Here is a 17,062-nt window from a genome sequence, read left to right on the forward strand (position 1 = left end):
CACACTCTGGCGGTCAACTAAAAGAGAACTCTTCTCTCGACCACCTGACCGCACTCCAGTGGCATTAAAGTTTCACGGCCACGCTGCAGGAATGTGGCCAGTGCTCTGTCAGGCCTCTTTAGTTGTGGATTATGAAGTAGAGGTAAAAAGAAACTGAAAACTGTTTAAGAATATCCGGAGAATCAAGTTTGCTCATTGTCCGGAGTTTCCCTGTCACAGATGTAGCACACACCAGATTGTCCGGGTCAGAAGCTTCTCACTTACTGGAAGTAATCCTTTTGGTTTAGGCAAGGAGTGGCGCCTGAGTAGAGCGTGCAAGAGGAACAACATGACGCGGAGTACAACATCGACATGTGTGAAAGGAGCTTGAGAGAGGTAAAATGGAGATCATGTCTTCAAAAAAACAAAACATGTTTAGGTACCTGATGAAGGAGAGGGAGGGGTGAGAGGCAGGCTCATGGGGCAAAGGTCCTGATCAGAGTCTCGCCTTGGAGCAGATAAGATGAGCTGGACAATACAGCCATTGTCATGTGATCACGGTGGGACGCAATTCCCACACAAATATAGAGTGTGTGCAGAGCAGGAGGAGGGAAAAGGGAAGGAGGGCATCAACAGGTGAATTCCAGCAGTCAGTCTTTCACATATAGAGACCCTTTGATGCAAAGCCCCAGCACCAGGTGGAGGAGGCCTGGCTCACCAGCATTAAATTATTTATCCTTCTCAAGTCAATTAAAGTTTTGTTTACTTGTCTAGTACTCGCATCTTCGCTTTGTGTCGCTTTAACATGTGGCCAGCTGATGGTAGAAATTGTTTACATAACCCTACAACATAAATTCTCTGGTGAGCCAGAAACTGAAGGGAGGACTCATGTTTTAATAAAAATGATCCCGTTTTGAATAATGTGCCAGATTGTTTTTCCACTGAAAGGTTCAATAGCCTTGTTTACAATTGCATCTCACATTGAAACTCAGAATATATAAAGATGCCGATATTGCAAATGGCTCTAGACGTCTACTTCACTGAAAAGTCTGTTCTCAGCATTTGTCCACTGGAGGAGTCAAGTTCCCACATGTGTTGAGCTGCGTACTGGCCCACAATCATTTAAATCTAGTTGTGACTTCTCATAACATGTTAAACTGAGAACAGGAAACATTCCGCAGCATGATGGATGTGAAAACTACCTTCTAGTGCCAAAATCTGCACCGACAGAAAAGTGAAGCAACAATAAACAAGTGAGTTTTGAGACAAGGATTTTAGTGCAATATGAATTTCTGTGCATGGGCCAAATTAGCTATTGAAAGCCATCAGATGACCGTGCTTTTTAATTGAATAAGGTTTTAATACCAGATAACCTAACATGCTTGGCTGATAAAGTGAACACTCAGAAATGAGTCTACCTGAAGGGAGGCATTTACAGAACAAGCGTTCTATCCAAGTTGGGCACGATTGGGGTAGTTGCCTTTCAAGAGAACACTTGATACAGCACCAGAAAGCCTTAACATTTAGAAATGCAAAGTACTAAAATAGTGACCGTTTAACAGGTCAAAGACTATGCAGGCCATCAAGTGAGATACTGATGTTTCCAAATGTAAACTACAGTATTGTTCAGTGTCAGCATTGACATTCATTTCAGATTAAGCAATTTAAGTGTGTAAAGCCAATCCAGACAATCCCAGGTAGATATTCTAAACTCATCCCGTGTCTGAAATCTGTTTAATGGCTCAGAACAGTCTCAGTTCCTCACAAATGTAAGCAGAATAACCAATTAGTTATTTGCCTTAAGGTGTAAAATGAACAATGTGAAGAGGCTACAGTGTTGAAGACAGACCAATATGAGTGTAGTTTACCAGAGTTAGTCCAATAAAACACATTACAGCCACCGGTGAACATTAGTGTCTTGTAAACAGATGGCTATGACCCACGTGAAGATTTTAAGATAGCAGAGTTTTTGACCAGCTCTAATAGAGCATACACTAAATTAGAATAAGTCACACAATGACAGACTGTATGGACCCAGTTTAGAGGTGAAATACTGCCTTCCATTTCTTTGGAGCAGGTGGCCTGAAATTACACATTGCCTCATGTTATACACCTTTAAAATAAAATAATAGATACACTGATTCAAGAGTCACTTACAAGTCAAAGCTTTATTGGATTAACAAAAATGTTAAGAGCTAAAACATTTACAACATAATTCTAGACTTCGATACAAAACCTGTTCAAAAATCACTTTTAGGCCTGTGGATCCTGATCAAGTATAAGAACATGTTTTGAGCGCAATGAGCAAGAGTTATACCAGCCACAAATATATTATCCAACCCCAAGAAAAGACAGCGGACTAAACCAGCCAGCGTGTTCCCGGACAAGGGGAACTTTCATATAGTCTCTACAAACAGCAGGACACAACCAAGAGCATCAGGGCGCGTCCCCGGTTGGTGCGTGAAGGTAAAACAATTTCCAAAAATGTATTTGGTGGAATCCAACATGTTTTAGAGAAAGGGACTTGCTCTTGTAGTAACGTTGCCTAGTCCAGCAGTCTTGGCAGTGTGCGAAGAGCTAAATCAGTCCGGTCATTAGGACCAACCGTGGAGGAGAGACGCTGCCACAGCCAGCGGCAGCAGCAGCGTGAAGGTCGTCCCACAGCCGCAGTTTTTGGGCGGAGTCATAGTGTAGTTGTACATAGTCGTGTTCATGGTGACGTTGGGCGGAGTCGTAGTGTAGTTGTACATAGTCGTGTTCATCATGGGGGATTCTGTAGCCATGGTCTGGATCTCCTGCAGACAAAGTGCAGACGGTTTTGTTCACGAAAAGATGCCAAAGCAAGCAAATATTCGCTAGTAGGTTAAAACAATTCCAAACAAGCAAATAAACACCAGGGTTAAACCAAGACTCTGAACCCGAGCTTCTTCGGAACATGGCGACTGACTTTCGGAAAATCGCATGAGAGCGCAATCAAAGTTAAGATACTTTAAAAGTTACTTATTCCCTTTAAATTTCCTCTAATGTGCATTTTTAAAGTTTGTTTTTATTTACCACCATTTCTGCTATGATCAGCCCCTTTGGCTAAACTTTTACTTTAACATCGTAGCTACAGGGCACTCATTTAGGCTACATAATACAAATACATAAATCAAGCAATATTTAATTGAAAATTCAGAGCACCTAAGACTAAGCTTGTATGAAAGCCGAAGAGGACAAAGACAGTTGTTCACAACTTATTCCCTTCTTGTTAAAGACAAAATACCAAAATGAGCGGCAAAACTAACCTGTGATGAGACGAGATGGAGAGCCAGCAGGAGAGCTCCAAGGTAAACTAGACACATCTTATTCATCTTGGTGAGGCGTGTGCGTAAAGGCTGGCTGTCTAGTCCGCTGGTGAGTGAAGGGATGAATGAAAGAGGAGATGCAGCTGTGCCTTTTATACCCCTGATGACATCATCAGCCACTTAATACTACTTAATACCACCTGCCGTAGCCGAGGTCGTGCTGCATTCAGGCTGCTGTCAGAAATATATTGATAGCAAGATAAGCGCAGGTGAACAAATGCTCTCTGATGTTAAAGTTGGTGCGAATCGCTGAAGTCTTCGTGAAAAGACTGCTGTTTGTCAGAAGACTGTCAAGAATGGAGAGCAACAGTTTGAACAAAACTTGACCACATAACATTAGCTCTACAATCATAGAAAATGTATAACAATGAACATATTTGTATGAAATAATCTGTTGCCTGTAAGTATTATTTTTTAATGTGGATTTGTAACGTGTGAACACAGTTCAAACATAATTCAAACTATTACATATTGTTTCCGTCATAGAAAGATAAATAGCGTCCTCCAGCGACCGCTCGCACCACAATACTGTTGATAATGCGATATAGTTCTCTGTTGAACCAACTCGGTTTCCGTAGTTGTCCTCGCTTCAATTTCTTCCGTGAGAAACACAGCAATGGACGAAGGGCGGAATATGACAACACGATAACTGCATACTGTCTTAACTCAGGAAACAACCGAACAGTTTTCATTTTTTGTGGTTTTGCTTGACCACAGAGCTACCTCGCCTCTCCATGCTACTGTGCCGGGTTTCGGCAGTAAGCCAGACGCTAGCGAGATGGGGACGGAGGTCACACCGGGGAGGCGGCCTCCTTCACCGGACTCTCTCCTTCAGCTCCAGCCGCTGTCATAGTGTCAGTTCAGGAGAAGGCAGCGCTCAGCCCGCAGAGCCAGGCTCTGTTCAGGGACTGTACCGAGACACAGTGCTCCTTCCCCGGACTGACTTCCCAATGAAACTGACTGGACAGAAGCTGCTGGACCGAGAACTCCAGATACAGCAGGTACGACGAAAGACCCTCCTCTAAACCCTAACCCTAACCCTAACCTTTTAGGGTTCGTTCTTCAGTTCGGCATGCATCATTATGTCCATCATGTGTCCAGAGGCAGTTATTTAACGCCCTGTGAAACAGACAGGCACCTTTTTATAGACTGAATAACATATACAACTGCTTAAGTATTGACTTAGTTTTGGTGTCACATAACTAAGTGACTTCTCTCCCTCTAGGTGCGTGCGTGTGTGTGCAAACTGAGATATTCACAACTGAAATGTAGCTATCTAGTATCTCCATGGTTAAGAGCTCTTACAGATATGTCCATGTTAATGATGCTTGAGCACTCTCATTTGCAGGAGTGTGGATTTGCCAACTTGTACTCCTGGCAAAGAGAGAGGAAGGCCAAGAAGGAGTTCTGCCTACATGATGGACCCCCGTATGCCAATGGAGACCCTCATGTGGGACATGCACTCAACAAGGTGATAACTTATCTCATGTTTCATTTATTTCCTACTGTTATGATGCATTTTAACAAATAATAATCACTGACCTATTATTTTGTTGCTGTTGACACCTGCAGTGCCATTTAGTCGCTGATGTAAAAGTTCAACGCTTTCTGGTGGCTATGGCAGCACAAACACATTTAATTCACTGTCTTGTTTGGGTCCAGATCCTGAAAGATATCCGAAACCGTTTTGAGATGTTGAGGGGGAGGCAGATCCACTACATCCCAGGATGGGACTGCCATGGCCTGCCCATCGAGCTGAAGGCTCTGGGGGAGTTGGGGACCAGCGGCCTTGGCCCCCTACAGATCAGACAGAAAGGTAAAAACTGACAAAAAGCTGGATGAACATGACTGTTAGGTTTGCAGCGGCTGTAATGTTTTCATCCCAACCAGCGCGGGAGTTTGCCGAGGGGGCCATAGCACGTCAGAAGGCTGCTTTCCAGCGCTGGGGGGTGATGGCTGACTGGGATCAATGCTACTACACGTATGATGGGACCTATGAGGCTGCTCAGCTGAAAGTCTTCCAAGAGATGCACAGCAAGGTGGGCAATGATGTGCTATTCAGCAAACATGTTTTGGCATGATCTCTGTTCAGACTGAAAAGGCTCAATAACTTGGTAGTTATTGCAACAATGTAAAAACCAACAGGGAATTCCTTTTGGATATTGTTTTTATTAAGACACTTTTCCTTTTGTTGATCTTCAGGGTTTCATCTACCAGGACTACAAGCCAGTCTTCTGGTCTCCTTCATCAAGGTACTGAGTTAGTGTATGTATGCTGAGGTTTCTGCTTAGAGGCATCAGTATATATTCTATTGTACATCAACCTATGATAACTGACTTTGCTGCTGTAGTCTGCTTTAACCCCGTCTCTGTGCATCTATAGAACGGCCCTAGCTGAGGCAGAGCTGGAGTACAACCCTGAGCATGAGAGCAGAGCCATCTATGCCACATTCCCCCTCAGCACACTGCCACCTGAGATAGCCTCAGAAGGTAAAACAAATGTACACACACATATAGTTAATTCTGCTTTTTTAAAACATTATTCTTCTGACTGGGTGAGAAATCTCTTAATAGTGTATTTGTGCATGTGTGTGTGGTTTGTGTACCTTTGCAGGTTTGAACAGTGTCTCTGTGTTGGTGTGGACCACCCAGCCCTGGACCATTCCTGCTAACCAGGCAGTGTGCTTCATGCCTAACGCTCAGTAAGTACCAACATTTCAAGTCTAGTTCTCTTGTCATCTTGTGCGGCTTCAGTCTTTTACAATTACTGATATGCCATCGGTGGTATTTACTGGTGAAACCTAAACCACATTTCCCCATCAACCCTGTGCTTTCTGACCCAAGGCACATTTATTTATTCGGAGGTACTTTGTTCTAAAAGTCTTGTGTTGTAAAGCAGTTGGCAATTTGCTTGATTGCATAGAGTTTGACCAATACTGGATTTCTGAGGCAGATACCAATGTCGATATTTAAGAGTTAAAAATTCCAATTCCAAAAACGAAATTATATTTGTTTTTCTAACATTAAAGGATAACTTCACAATTTTGAAGTCTGTCTTAAAACAATTGTACATACAGTGAAACAGGATTTACACGCTGTAATTATTATCCTCTTTCACACTTGTGGTCTAAAGCTTCCATTGTAAAATGTCCTTATTATTAAAAGGCCAACAAGAAAATGTAAGAACTTGACTAACAATACAGATCATGTCTGTGAGGTGAATGTGATGTGGTGTCACCTGTAGTGAAGTGCCTTGTTTTCTGTTTGCAGGTACTCTGTGGTGAAGAGGGCGGACAACTCTCAGCTGCTGTTGGTGGCTACTGAGTGCACAGTCAGCGTGGCAGCACGGCTGGGCACAGAGCTGGAGAGTGTAGGCACCTTCACAGGTAACTCGCACTCGCACTCGCACTCAGCTGTCTTCACGGTGTGTTTTATTACTTACAAACAAAGCAATGTTTATGTTCCAAGGCTCCCAGCTTGAGGGTGGGATCTGTAAACATCCCACAATTCCTGACAAGGAAGTGCCGCTATTGCCGGCCAATCATGTGACTATGGCAAAAGGAACGGGATTGGTCCACACAGCGCCAGCTCATGGCATGGAGGATTATAGTGTGGCGTCACAGTTTAAACTGTCTGTGGTACGCACTATTTTTCAATCTCAAAGCTTCCTGTTTGTACCATGCAAGACGATGACAATTGTGAATCGAAACATGGTCGATATGATTCGGTTAAACATGTTTTGTGGGTCTTTGTAACTGTGTGTATGTTTTTCTTCCACCAAAGGAGTGTATGGTTGATGAAGATGGCAAGTTCACTGACCTGGCCGGCCCAGAGCTCCAGAATCTGTCTGTGATGACAGAAGGCACTGACAAAGGTACAGCAACATTGGTGAAAAGGGGACACTATAAGACATTTACTTAGCCCATGTGGATATGTGTTTTTCATGTCTTTGTATTTTGTTCTCTTATTTAATATGTGTGTGTGTGTGTTAGTGATTTCCATGCTGAAGGAGTGCGGGGCTCTGGTGAAGGAGGAGCAGCTTCTCCACAGTTACCCGTACGACTGGAGGACGAAGCAGCCTGTCGTCATCAGGCCCAGTAAACAGTGGTTCATCAACACGGAGTTGCTTAAAGACAAGGCCAAGGTAAAGCTGGAAGACATATTACAGTCAGAATATAATCTCTTCCTGGGGCACATAAAGTGATGTATTGCGCTTTTCCAGGAAGGATTGCTGTTTATGTTTCAAGGAAGGGACTTGCTTCACATTTACAGTTTGTTCCTGAGGAAGAAAATCCTGTGTGTGTGTGTGTGTGTGTGTGTTTGTAGGAGGCACTCCAGAAGGTGCGTGTTTTGCCAGAGTCCGCGAGGGGCAGCCTGTTGACCATGCTGGACAGACGGACGTACTGGTGCATCTCCAGACAGCGAAGCTGGGGCGTCCCAATCCCAGTCTTCTACCACAGAGAGACTGAAGAGGCTCTCATCAACAAGTGAGCTGATGCACACATGCAGACAAACTGGCTTGGACACAAACAAATACTACGTGCACACTCACATTTTTGGTGTTATCACACACGCGCACACACGCACACGCACACACACACATGTTCCTGGTTCAACCATGTAAAGCACTTTGTAACTGTGCTTTGAAGCGCTGCACTAATAAAGATTATTAATATTAATTATTACTTAACATTCCTCGTGTCTCTGCAGACACACAGTGTCCCATATAGCAAACCTCTTCAAAGAAAAGGGCAGTGACTGTTGGTGGGAGCTTCCTATTGAGACTTTGCTGCCAGAGGAAGTGCTCAAGAAGGTGAGTTTGTGTGTTTATAATACGATAAATATTGTAATTATTAATGCTATTTCAGAGGCTTTTTGACAAGAGTAGACAGAAATTCCTTAAAGCAGTTTGGCATTAATGAAGTCAAATGTAAAAGTATTGAAGATTTGTATTTTTAGTTGCCTCTCTACTGTCCACCTTTTTAAAGAACAGGTTAAAACCCCTGAATAAATGATAAACAAAAGAAGATTCCCACTCATGATCACTTCCGTATTTGCCTATTGATTGTTTATTCTACATTTAATATACAGCTTTAAACATGATTATTAATAATGTTTTCTGTTTGCCAGCTCATGAATTTCCTTGTTTGTGTGTCTATCAGAGTAAAGCAGGTCCAGCGACTGACTACGTTCGTGGAGAAGACGTCCTCGACATCTGGTTCGACAGCGGAGCGTCATGGGCTGCTGTACTAGAAGGTACATCTAAAATGTCTTCAATCCGTCCTACAAGTACAAATACATTTAGTTAATTTTGTGGGAATCAACATTTGTGAAATACTGTAAATTCTGATAAATCAAAACACAAAGTTTTGTTTCCTTGATCGATAATGGTAGATCCTGCTAGAGAAGATGTGGTTGTTAAAGTGTTGCCCAGAGCTGCAGATGTTTTGCCTTCTGACTACTTTTATAGAATATACTTTCTTATCCAGTTGATATTGTTCCTCGATGTGATACTGTTGCGACTTCACACTTCTTTATTTGACAGTCATCAGGGTTGTTCTCAGAGTAGCAGCAGTTAATTCTCCAGCTCACATCAAAATGTCTTTAATCAACTCTCATGTCATTAGTTTTATTGTAGAGAAAGCTGCTTACACAGTCGGCTAATTACGTTGCTTTGCAAAGTGTATTGTAAGCAAAAGCAGCACAAACTTGGATTAGAAGGCAGTGCAGCCTCAGCATACAGGGGTCACCCTGCTAGGTGTCTGCAACTCCACATTACTAGAACAGCAGACAACACACTCAGTGAAAACATTTATATCGCAGACACACTGCCAGAGATAAATCTAATCCTGCAGTAAGTCTTCAAACCATACAGACAGAAATGTGCCTGGAGAGTCGAGAGAAAATGGATCACCAAAACTTATTTCTCAAAGTCTGATCCAAATAGTTTTCTCTCCCATGGTTGAGACTTTTGCCCGGAAAAACGTTCTAAGTTCCTTTGAATTTTTTTTAATTATCTGTGAAATGGGTAAAAAATATATGTTTTTACCAGAATATGTTTTCTAAATGGTGCACTTCAGCCTGTTGTGGCCAAAATGAGTATTACAACAACAAACACTTTCTGGACAAAATAAATAAATAACCTGCTAAAAACTTGTCACCATTGAGCCCCTGAGCAAGGCACGTAACACTGAGCTGCTCCAGGGAGACTGTCCCTGTAGTTAGTTCACTGTAAGTCGCTCTGGAGAAGAGCGTCTGCTAAATGACCTGTAATAACACTAAATTCTTCTTAAATTATTTAGACGAAGAGGTCCTTTGTTTGCTTGGGAATCAGAGTACGAGACCAAATGACTTGCTAAGGTGGACCTGTTCAATGTCTGGTTGTGTTGTCATTTCCAGAGGAGCTGGAGGGAGACACTGAGGAGCTTGAGTCCCGTCTCAGCTGGCTCCCCGCTCCGCTTCGCAAACCTCTGGTCACAGGTTATTTGATCGTCCTACAGGCCGACACGGCTGCCTCTCTCTGCCTTTTTGTTTCTCAGGCTCTTATTCCTGTTGTCTCAGTCTGCTTGTAAATGTTAGTTACATGCCAGATGAGCCTCTTCAATCCACCACACTCCAAAATACACATTTAGTCCAATAAATCGATTGATACTCTTCACAGCGCTTTTGAATGTGCTGTGAGGAGTACTTATGAATACCAAAGGTGGAGGATTACGAGGAACTGGGACAGCATGAATCTCATCCCCTCCTCTCTTTCTCTCTGTGGCAGCTCGTTTCTTTTTCCAGGAATGGCCCAAACTCTGCACTTCTTTGCCTTTTTGTTTTCTGTGCATTGCTTCAGGATAGAGATGGACGAGGCTGAAACACCTGTCTGTCAGGTCGCTGTTTACATATGAAACCTGTAACCATCCTGAGTTAAAATAGATAAAAACAGGTGTTTTGGGGCTATTTGGACATGGCATGATATTTGAGTCTTAAGCAATGGTTACCTTTGTTAAGTGTGTTTTATTCCTCCACTGACACTGGCTGGTCTCTCTTGTGTTTTCTAGACATTTCTCTCCTCTGGGACAGTCTTCACGTACACTAACCATTTTGTTTACCTAATTGTTTAGAAGCACGAGTGTAGAAATAACTGATGTATCCCTCTTTTTTCTCTGCAACCCGCCCTCGTCCACCTCACCTCCAGAGTCAGACCCCAGGGCAGATGCATATGTGGAAGGGAAGGACCAGATAGGAGGCTGGTTCCAGTCCTCGCTGCTCACCAGCGTAGCCGTCAGGAACAAGGCACCTTACAAGTGAGTGCCCCATCCTCTCGCTGTGGACGGAGCTATGTCTAAATGAAAAGTGTGTCCCAGAAAAAAAACAAATGATCAAACTAATTATACAAACCACTACAACCATTTTTCTTATGGCAATAAATGCTGTTTTAAAAGAAAAAAAACAAACATCTGGTGGCTTGAGCACCTACAAAAAGCTTCTTATTGGTGTAACTGATGATGACTCTTATCATCCACAAGTGTATCAGTTTAGAGTTACTGAGTTTATTTGACAAAATGGCAAATAAGCATTTACTTAACTTTCAAGGACAATGAGGTCACACGATCGTATTGTAATTCACAAGCAAACAAGTTACCGACCAAAAAAAGAAAGTTTGAAATTGAAGGCTGAGATATTCGGCTTTTGGTCTGTAGCATGGGCCACGCTCCAGAAACACTTGATCCTACATATACCATAATGCAACTTGATAGTTTCTTTCAAAATAGACTCCCATTGCCTCCTAAATGACCACACCTATCAAACCCCACACCTTCACTTTGTAATGTAAGCCTCAAGTCTGAGCTCCGATAAGGATAAGTAGTAATCCTCCTGACTAATGAACTGAACTGTTCAACTGTACAATTCATGCGGCAGCTTTCCCCTTTCTAAAGGCCCTGTCACACATATCCGGATGACAGAAACGTATGCCGGCGCATACGAAATATCAGCAATAGGTTGATATAAATTAAGGGTAAGTTGTGATCGTTTGAAGGACGCAGACGTTACGGCGAACACGCCAGACATACACAGTTCTGTATGACAGAAACATATGCCGCCGTATATGAAAAGTAGCTCAAAATGTGTCAGTCCAACTTTTCCACAGCGGTGTTGTAGCTGACGTATACATAACGAATACATAACAAATTATTATACGCATGTCAAACATTGATAGTTTATCACTTACTTATTTAAAACGTATCAGAGCGTCTCGCCCACGGAGCTGCAAAAGTGCCATCTGGTTCACGTCATGCTGATGCTGGAGAACGGCTAACATGCTGAACGCTAGCTGTACTGTAGAAACACGTTTAATAAGTTACTCCGTCTCAGGCATCATCTTAACATAGGGTAGGAATAGGTTATCCACTTGTTATCAATACATTGGCTGTAGGGTTCACCGTCAGCCGACATAGCCTATATCTAACGTACCTCTAACGTAGTCACGTACTGTATTCACGTAGGTAAGTATTCACGTACGTATTCCGTATTCACGTATGTCTAACGTAACGTAACGTCTGCATATCTTATGAAGCACACGTCGGGTATGTCTTGTAATTTTGAACATGTTCAAAACATCAGCGTTGAACAACGTACCCCAGCGTAACACAGTGAGCTCTTAATGAATACTTATATATATACTTATACCTTACCTTATATCTACGTACACCAGCGTGTTGCCGATATTTTGTATACACCATATTTTTGTATATCTTATGCATTCGTTGGGTATTCGTCTGATACATTCTGTAGTAGTAAGTGATGCTCTATCAACAGGTCAGACATGTGTATCTGTATATGTTCACTTTTCCGATCCGATTAAAAGTTGGACGTATTTGGACTCTGACAAATTGTTGTATGCGCCGGCATACCTTTCTGTCATACGGAGATGTGTGACACGGCCTTCAGCAACAATTATGGTGTTTACAAAAAAGCATTTAACTTTTTTTAAATGTTCAGTCACAATAACCTAAGTGAAATAAATACAGTATCCTCACTTTGCTGATATGAGACCTTGATGTTGTGTGTTTGTGTGTAGGGCTCTGGTGGTCCACGGCTTTGCTGTCACTGAGAAAGGAGAGAAGATGTCCAAGTCTCTGGGGAACGTTGTGGATCCTGATGCAGTCATTAATGGAGGGAAGGTAAGCTCGGGGGAGAGATGGAGAAAAGTCCCCCACATATTGTTGGCCTCTGGGAAACTGTCCTGTCATTTTTAATAAGGTTTGAATCTGTTCCTAAATGGGAACGTATTATGCAACACTTTTTCGGGAGGAGGGCTTAAATAGACGGGCACTAAACAATGAATACAGGTGTATTCAGACAGAGGTTTCTGAACTTTAAAGCAGGTAAACTTGTTTTGGTAAAAACCCAAAATACAAGTATGATCCTGTTAACCAAATCACTTTTGTTCCTCCCTCCATACCCTTTGTGGTGTGTAGCCATGCTAACAGTTATTTGCCAATGTTTTGATATACATGCTGCAGAGACTTTAACCACACCCTGATAAACTGAGTTGAATATAATTTCCTTTGTACTGGAAAAACTCCATTGGGACAAAATAACAAACATCTCAAATCGTTAAATAACAGAACTAATAATAATTTTCTAGATACCCTATGGAGTATGTCTTGTGTGATTTGGTTGACCAGACCCTTTACATTTTAAATTGCTCACTAGCTTTTCTTTAAAGATAAAATGCTAACAATCCTGTCCTCTCCAGGACCCCAGTACGCCAGCATACGGGGCAGATGTGCTGCGTTGGTGGGTGGCAGAGTCCAACGTCTTCACTGAGGTTCAGATTGGACCCACTTCACTCAACTCAGCCAGAGACGACATCAACAAGGTACCAGAGTGCAGTAAGGACATGGTACAAGTGACTGGTTATTGTTCTATCAATGGTACTCACTGCTTTCACTCTGGCCTTATTTCTCTACCAGTTGAGGAACACTATGAAGTTCCTGCTCGGCAACCTGCAGGGCTTCGACCCACGTGTGCAGGCTGTGGACCCCAAAGAGATGCACTACATCGATCAGTACATGTTGCACCTGCTGCGCGAGTACAGCATCAAGGTGGGTTCAGCTGTATAGCTTCTTCACCTCAGTCCAAACTGTATCAGCTGCTTCCTTAAATGATGGTAACCTATGCAAGCCACTGATGTGTGTATGTGTCTGCAGGTGACGGACGCCTACAGTGAGTTTGATGCCGGCAGGGCCATCCGTGTGTTGCAAGCCTTCATCACCAGAGAAATCTCCAGCTTTTATTTCAGCATCATCAAAGACCGGTAAAGTCTTGCCACAACATGAAAACCTGCTTCATACAACCCCACTTCAAACTGTCCCTTAAGTATCTTTTAAACTCTCATCTCTTTGTCTGTCTTTGTCCCTCCCTCCATCTATTCCTTTGTTTCCGCCTCTTTCAATCAGGTTGTACTGTGATCCAGAGGACTCGTTGGGCAGAAGATCATGTCAGACCGTTTTAGAGGAAATCCTGGATGGATTGACTAGATCCATAGCTCCCATCCTGCCGCATCTGGCTGAAGAGGTCTACCTACACGCACCGGGACACGACGGTATGTGTCAGCTGGTTTGTGTTGTTACTCCATATGACTGTGCGTGGGATTTCAACCACAGTGTCTGTATATATTTTGTGTTTGCTTGCCAACAAGAGCATTCATAAACTGTAATTGTTTCTGCAGAAGGCGACACGTTATTTAAGAGCGGCTGGATCAAAAGCAGCTCTGTGTGGCGGCAACCAGGACTGGAGGAGGCGGTGGAAGGGGCGTGTGCCATCAGGGACTCCTTCCTGTCTTCCATTCCAGGCAAAAATGCAGCTCAGTACGACCTCACCATTGCAATTGAACCGGGTTTGCTGTTTGAACTCATGGAGGTAAATGAAATGTTGTTGGCAGGCCACTATACAGGGTTCAAGTAAATGCAAGAGAGTCCACAAATAACACTGGAAATAACCTCGTGTGTACGAATGCTGAGGCAGCGGGCCGTGAACGAAATGACCACATTTACCAGAGGGGTCTCAATCACAACAATAACAATTGTCATTGCAGTCAGCTTCTCCCGGTTAGGATTCCTTCATTGTTCAGAAGGTTTTTACAGCGAGCCGAATTATCCAGAGAGGTCTCCTCCTGCAAACCAACACGGTGATTAGCGTTGTTAAAAACACTGAATAAAGAAGTTTCACGTTACAAATCAGTGTTTTCCCTAAGCTGTTCTGCTGCCGCTAACGTTTGTTCCGCTTGTTTCTCTGATAACTTCAGATCCAGATGTCCGATGACTAAGATCCTTCATCAGGTTAAAATATCTGGTTAAACTGTAAAAGCTGTAGGGTAACAACGTGGCTTAAAACGTCATTCTGGTAGACGGCCACAATGCTGACAAACGCACAAAGAGGATACGTTACTAAAAGAAACGGACCTTGTTAGAAATGTCAGTTTTTTCTTAATGACATGATGTAATGTTTATTGTATTTTATTCTTTTTAAAGGGACAGTATAAATACAAACTCACACTCTTCTCCACTTCACCCCCAGTCTCTCCAAGAGGAACCCAGCTCCACCTCCTCCCAGCTGGCTGAGCTGATGATGGTGGCGCGGGTCAACCTGACCAGTGTGCTGCCCCGCGACCTGCCCCAAGAAGCCCTGCTGAGCAACGGCACCTTCCTCATCAACCTGGAGGGTGAGGACGTCAACACTGAGCTGCTGATATGTTATATGATGGTGGAGACAAGTTTTCTGTTATCATGAAGCCGGCTCCTTTTTTAATGGCGTACCTCGCCACGATTAACCTGCAGGTTAACTTCAGATCATAAACAGCCGGGCTCTTTGACCAATACGATCACTGGAAGAATGGAGTAATAATTCAGTGACAGTATACCGAAAATATTGCGTTTGCAATAAAGGGATAAAGATTAACATTTTAGTTTAACACACTAATGCACCTGGTAATCATATTTGCATATTAATTGTGTACATTGTTGCACACGTTCTTTTATTAGTAAATTATTATTGCAACATTTTGGCCAGAGATATTTTATCAGACATTCATTTCAGCCATTTTGTAGTTTGCACTTTTCTTTTTGAATGAAGAGCTTAAAATAAGAAGAATACTTTAGAAGTGTTTAAGAGTTTATATTATTATTGTACTTTGTTCAGCACAACATAAAAAAGCACCTTCATTTTAATTCATGTATTTCTAGACTACTGAACATGCCAACCTTATTTAAAGATTCCTATAATAATAATAATAATAATAATAATAATAATAATAATAATAATACTACTACTGCTGTTTGACATCATTTAGATACTATTTTCTTTATGGCATACTACTCCAACCATGTATTATATGTGCAGCTACATACCTCTGAGACTTCACACCTGGCCCGAACATAAACAAACTAATCTAAAACTAGCAAACTCATTCTGAATAATTAAATCGCGCCTTGAGATTGCTTTTAGCTTGGAAAGGCACTTTACAAATTAAATGTATTATTATTATTATTATTATTAATCAAACTAAGGTTACCTCCTCGCGGCTGTATGTCTTGTTCAACCAGTCAAGTTGCAGTTTACATCCATATGTCTGTATGATCATTTTATCCTATTAGACATTTGTGTTAAAGTTGTCATAATTCTTGATTTATGTCCAAATTGAACACCAAATGAGTTTATCCTAGAGTCCAAGTCGACGTTTGGGTTGAATTTGAAGAAATTCCCTCCAGGTTTCCCTGAGCTAGAATGGGATGGACAGACTGACAACCTTATGCCTACGTCCACAGCTGTGGCCGGTGCAGAAGTATGAAAATTCAAACCCTAAATAGAAACTTCTTGAAAATTCAAAACTTTGTGCATCGCTCATGCTCAGGTCACCGGAAGTGGACCAGACTTAGTTGGAATCAAAATGTCTGCCGTGTTCACCATTATGGACAGAATGTGAATAAGTGATGACTTCCTGTATGTGTGTGTTTGTCCTGTCAGGTGGTGTAATCCGCGAGGACAGTGCCTACACTATAGCAGCGGTGCCCACTTCTGCTGCCCGGTGCCCACGGTGCCGCCGCCACACCGCAGATTCAGCAGACTGCCTGTGCCCGCGCTGCCAGACCGCCGTGTCACATGCTCACTGACAGGCCTGTCACCATGACGATCAGAAAACATTGCACTTGGCTGTTCCCCCCCCACCCCCGTTGCTCCGGTTTCTGTCATTTAAGAGAAGCTGCAGCTTGGCACAGGGCTGGCATTGGGACAGAATGGCCTGATGGCAGATAACAAAGCATACCGTCACTAAATGCTTCAGGCTTCACTGTTTTATGCACTTACACACTTTCCCGGAGCAGCAGGTGTGAACTCTGAAACCAAACCGTTGGGCACTTGACTGTGGCCTCGTACCACCAAACAGATACAGCATGAGCAACATTGTTTACCGTCATGTATTGTTGGGAATAGGAAGATATTAATGTTCAGTATAGAAGGTAAATGTGTAAATACATGTGAAAGGAATTCATTACAATGAGTGTCACTGTGTGACAACAGTACAGAATTTATATTGGGTGACTTCTTGTAAATGCATCCCTTCTATAATAAATCATGTTCCTTGTTAACTTTACCGTGACGTTCAAGGTATATGAAAGACTCTAAACTCCATTTATTTATAATTGAATCTCTGAACATGTAATGAGTCAGCAGAATAAACAATTA

The 17,062-nt window shown here is 42.6% G+C and overlaps 1 protein-coding gene across 5 annotated transcripts; it reads left to right on the forward strand.

Moving 5' to 3' along the window:
• The first annotated feature begins 1,140 nt into the window (after positions 1–1,140).
• Positions 1,141–16,970, forward strand: iars2 (isoleucyl-tRNA synthetase 2, mitochondrial). 5 transcript variants are annotated; one of them, XM_029460253.1, is made up of 25 exons: positions 1,141–1,232; positions 4,044–4,327; positions 4,675–4,797; positions 4,989–5,142; positions 5,217–5,365; positions 5,529–5,578; positions 5,709–5,815; positions 5,940–6,027; positions 6,596–6,711; positions 6,794–6,963; positions 7,109–7,199; positions 7,318–7,469; positions 7,652–7,812; positions 8,036–8,138; positions 8,488–8,581; positions 9,725–9,805; positions 10,512–10,620; positions 12,396–12,498; positions 13,077–13,199; positions 13,294–13,425; positions 13,531–13,637; positions 13,780–13,925; positions 14,052–14,242; positions 14,900–15,044; positions 16,346–16,970. In XM_029460253.1, exons 2-25 carry the CDS (start codon positions 4,061–4,063, stop codon positions 16,489–16,491), a joined length of 3,108 nt encoding a protein of 1,035 aa, XP_029316113.1. In that variant the 5' UTR covers positions 1,141–1,232; positions 4,044–4,060; the 3' UTR covers positions 16,492–16,970. The 5 variants fall into 5 exon arrangements, with proteins under 5 accessions (XP_029316113.1, XP_029316111.1, XP_029316110.1 ...); XM_029460251.1 differs by lacking the exon at positions 1,141–1,232 and adding an exon at positions 3,472–3,535; XM_029460250.1 differs by lacking the exon at positions 1,141–1,232 and adding an exon at positions 3,587–3,726.
• Positions 16,971–17,062: the final 92 nt, after the last annotated feature.

The sequence above is a fragment of the Cottoperca gobio genome, chromosome 22 (genome assembly GCF_900634415.1).
Source record: "Cottoperca gobio chromosome 22, fCotGob3.1, whole genome shotgun sequence".
NCBI lineage: Eukaryota > Metazoa > Chordata > Actinopteri > Perciformes > Bovichtidae > Cottoperca > Cottoperca gobio.